Source organism: Echinops telfairi, unplaced genomic scaffold (genome assembly GCF_000313985.2).
Source record: "Echinops telfairi isolate 266 unplaced genomic scaffold, ASM31398v2 ScPeMD7_7469;HRSCAF=8507_0, whole genome shotgun sequence".
Classification (NCBI taxonomy): Eukaryota; Metazoa; Chordata; class Mammalia; order Afrosoricida; family Tenrecidae; genus Echinops; species Echinops telfairi.
The window spans coordinates 45,605,750-45,610,399 of NW_022111372.1; the positions used below are offsets into that span (position 1 = coordinate 45,605,750).

A 4,650-nucleotide genomic window follows, 5' to 3' on the forward strand; every position below is an offset into this window, starting at 1 on the left:
AAATAAGGATAATACAGTTTTGCCTAAGTATCTCTGTATCAACATCACATAATCAAGGCTAATTATGCTTTTGAAACACTACCTAATTCACATTTTAAATTATGAACCCAGCAAGTTTTTGTTTTGTTCTCTAGATCAAGAAAATCCATCTTTTAACAACTGGATACATTTACTAAATATAGACCCAAACCTAAATTCAAACATTTAGATATTTAATTATTGAGATACTTTAAATATACATATTTCCACTTTTAATAATGGATAACCTTAAAACGAATCCTGAGCCATAAATGTGTGCAACTGTTCTACCTAATGATAAAGCCTTTGCATAGAATTTTCTTCAGAGCCTCTCCTACATCCTTGTTCCGTAGGCTGTATATCAGGGGGTTTAGCATAGGAGTCAGGGTCGTATAGAACACAGAGAGACCTTGGTCTTGTTCTGAGGTGCGAAAAGAACTAGGAATCATGTAGATGAACATAGTTGGGCCAAAGTATAGAAGCACTACCATCAGATGGGAAGAGCAGGTGGTGAAAGCTTTATTTCTCCCCTTTGAAGAATGTATGTGGAGAACACTGAGAAGGATGAGTGTATAGGAAGTGAGGATGAGGGCAAAGGGTATGAGAAGAAATAAAATTCCCATTACTAAAACTACTTTTTCATAAGCTGACGTGTCCTCACATGATAGTTTGAGCAGTGATGGGAGCTCGCAGAAGAAAAATGATGAATTTCTCTTGAGCCACATCTGGGAAAATGCATAGTATAGGTAGTATGAGCTACAGAATTAATTGCTCCCCCAATCCAGGACACAATGGCCATCTGCAGGCAAACTGTAGGGTTCATAATAAGCATGTATCTTAAAGGATTACAAATAGCCACATATCTGTCATATGCCATAAGGGTTAACAGAATACATTCACTCCCTCCCAAGGCAAAGTAGAAATATACCTGAGTCCCACAGCCAATGTATGAAATGCCTGATGTCCCTGAGAAAAAGTTGGTTAGCATCTTGGGCACAGTTGTAGATATGAGGGAGATGTCCATGATGGAGAGCTGGCTGAGCAAAAAGTACATTGGACTGTGGAGACGGGGATCCACACAAATGAGAAGGGTCAGGATGGTGTTTCCTGTAATGGCAACAAGATAGACAAGGAGAATGGTGCCGATGAGTAATTCAATGTGCCTCATTCCTGGGAACAGTCCAAGGAGGGTAAAACCTACCACAGAGGTGGCATTTGCTTTCCTCATGTTTGTCTAAAACAAGAACAAAAAAGAGAACATCAGCGGCCCACAGGAAAGTATTAATAATGAAAAATATTGCCGTTATTAGTCTCTGGGCTAAAATGAACTGTGACCCTTCTGCCCGAGATCTGAGTCAGAACTTGGAAAGAAACAGATTTTAGTTAACATTTGACTACATCATTAAAAATCATGACCAATTCTAATAAAGGTTGGTTTATTAAATAATGACCCTAAAGAGTTACCTTTTACCTTCTTGAATATAGTCTTAAAATAGGAATGTCAGAACATCCATAACGTTTGGCAGACATATTTGATAATATGTTGGATATATTTTAACTCCAGTGGCTCTTTTCAGTTGCACCACATAAACACCCAACATACTCCATGAAGGTGAGAATAGGCACAAATCTGCTCGACTTCTTAGTCAGTACACGTATGTCTTCAGCCTAGACATTGGGTAACTTGTACCCCTCTAAATCCCTTTGAAATTGATAAGTAGCTTCTCACATATCTCCTCAACCATCTGAAGCAGTTGGCAGTTAATTTACTTTTAAAAATTCCAGTGGTGTTTTGTGTAAAGTATAATTTCTCTCTCAATTCCAATAATACAATACATTCCCCTTCTCTGCAGGATGGCTAGGAAACATGATTATTTTTCTAATTTTGGATTGCTATCCAGAAAAGTCTAATTTTAGAAAGTGAAGTCTCTACATTTTTACGGATTGACCGAAATGGCAGCTTTGGTTTATTATTTGACCTGGGAGATTCATTCTCATTGTAGAGCATGAAACCAAGATGGCCTGGTTGGCTGACACCAACCAACTCTTATGTTCACCAAATGAATTTTATACCACCCTTTATATTTTTGTTCTACTTTGTAAAATTAAAAACAAAAAAAGGTTGGTTTACTCTGAAATTTGAAACAGTATTTATTTGTTTGCTCGTTAGTCCTGTATGGAAAAAAGAGGTGGTTGTGTGGGAGGATTCCATGTATTTTCCAACACACCATGTTTTCTAACAATTTAAAACAGAATAATTTCTTACTTAAATACTAAAATTATTCCACTCCCTTTTAGATGAAGGCATCTGTTTCAAGTTGACTGTCTATTGTAGTAACAATGAAGGTTAGAGAAGGAAAGCCCAAGGGCTCTCAAAAGAAGTAGGAATGAGATGTAGCATCACCTGGGCAGGACCTGCGATGAGTAGTGCAGGTGGCATAGGGCTGTGTAGACCGTTCGCGAGTTGTCCTTTCTCCTCCTCTATGAGTCATAGAGCCCTGGTGGCGCTGTTGATAAGCACTGAAGTGCTAACAGTTGTCAGCTGTTCAAATATGCCAATCATTCCACAGAATACATATATGAGACTGTCTGCTCCCACCTCAGATGCCCTATATGGGGCCACTATAAATCAGAATTAGCTTGATGTAAGTAGGCTCGGTTTGGGGGGATGGGGTTGGAGAAGGTTTGAGCAACTATTAGGTTTAGGATTGCCAGACCGGAAAACCATGTGTTTCCAAACACACTAGGTTACTATTCAGTGTAATGATTCATGGGTTGCAGGTAGGAGGAGGGAGGGGAAGGATGACTATAACTAGAAAATAGGTCTGCATCTTGAATGGCATGCTAAGAAATTTGGACCTTATTCCATTACACATGGAAAGGGACACTGTGCAGTAGAGGTTCTTGAGAGAGGACAGATGGTGAACAAATCAGAACTGTTGTTACAGAAGGTCACCCAGAAACATGTGACGATGTTGAAGTATAAAGGAAAAATCATTGCTCCTAATATTGTTTTTAAGCCTGAATTGCAAACATACATGAAAATATGTTCATTTATATTTAGTCTGTTTTGTCATTTTATTGACTTACCTGATATATGGAAAGGCCTAGAGATAATATTCATGTCCAGTCATCATTTCATATTTGGAATGCCCTGGAATATGCTGGTTCTTCACCCTAAAAAACCACCCTTTACTGCCTCAGGTAAGTGATTATCACATTCCCATGTTACCTGTCTCCCTCGTGAGCTCGAGTTCCATGGCCACGTGAGCTTGGCTGTGTATGAGGACCAGTGAGTCATCCATGTGTCATCAAGAGCCTGTGTGCTCCCGAAAGTGGTTCCTTAGAGACTTCTATCCCTGGCCTTCAAGTATCTCGAGTGTATTTTATCAAATTGAACATCCCCAAAATAATATCTAGTGAATAATTACTGGCTGGGAATATCATTCCTTTTCTCCTACTCTGCACCATCTTCTAATAATTATGCTACAAATGCAGACATTGTATGGTTTCCTGTAAAAGTTATACCTTTGTCATTGTTCACATCCACAACCTAGGAATACAGCCTAGGAAAACACAATTTTGGACGACATAGTGTCTGAGAGATTAAGCCTTTACCAGAAAATAAAGTTAAAGAATATCTCTCCTTCAAGTACTAGGGGATAAATCTTTCATCCTCAACCTCAATAAGGGGTGAATAACATTTATTGGAGATTAGTAATATTGTATCCACTTAAAATGGCAACCATCTGGGAAAAAACAGAATTGCAAGCCTGAAGAACATCTTACACTTTTTAAGCAAATGATGTTGTTTTCAAGTTGATTTCAATTTATAACAATCCAACGTACCACATACTATCCGGGGCCATCGTCACAATCATTTTTATGTTTGAACCCGTTGTTGAAGCCACTGTATTGATCCAGCTCACTGAGGGGGCTCCTCTTTTGTTGATGACCCTGTACTTTACTAAGCCCAATGTCATTCTCTATGACCCCTCCTGATAACGCTTCCAAAGTACACAAGACATTCATATCATCCTCATTTCTAAGTAATATTCTGCCTATATATCTTGATGTTGACTGTTCATTATATGTGTTAACTCTAGTTGGTTTTTAGCTATAAAACAGATTTTGACTCTCAGAAAACCTATTTGACTAAGAGGAATTGCCCCATCAGATGTCCAAGGAAGAGCCAAGTGCTTGTGCTCCGTTAGGGCTCATGAAAATAAAAACACCTCACTGCCATTAAGTCAATTCTGATACATAGCAATCGTATAGGGCATACAGGGCATGTAGAACTGCTCCTGTGGGTTTCTGAGGCTTCAGCTCCTTAGAGCAAAAGATGGCCTCATCTTTCTCCCTTGAGTAGCTGATGGGATTGAACTGTTGCTTTTGCAGTTGGCAGACCAACACATTTGCCAACACTTGGCCCCCTTTTCTCCAAATAGGGACTAGTATTGTTTCAATCCTCTATTTTCCTTATTGATCTTCTAAGTGTTCTAAACATTATTGACCTTGCTGTAATGAAGTCTTAGATTATTATTGCAAAACTTTCTGTGCTCCCCTTTTGTTCAGTCAAATGTTTTTTGGTCATGTTTTGAGTCTATAAAATGAGATATTTGTCATTGCTAT

General features: G+C 38.7%; 1 protein-coding gene across 1 annotated transcript; it reads right to left on the bottom strand.

The window, feature by feature from the left end:
* Positions 1-305: 305 nt before the first annotated feature.
* Positions 306-1,246, bottom strand: LOC101654231 (olfactory receptor 2M2-like). Its single transcript, XM_013005072.1, is given in 2 exon segments — positions 306-716; positions 719-1,246. Coding segments are annotated over 2 exon segments (939 nt in total).
* Positions 1,247-4,650: the final 3,404 nt, after the last annotated feature.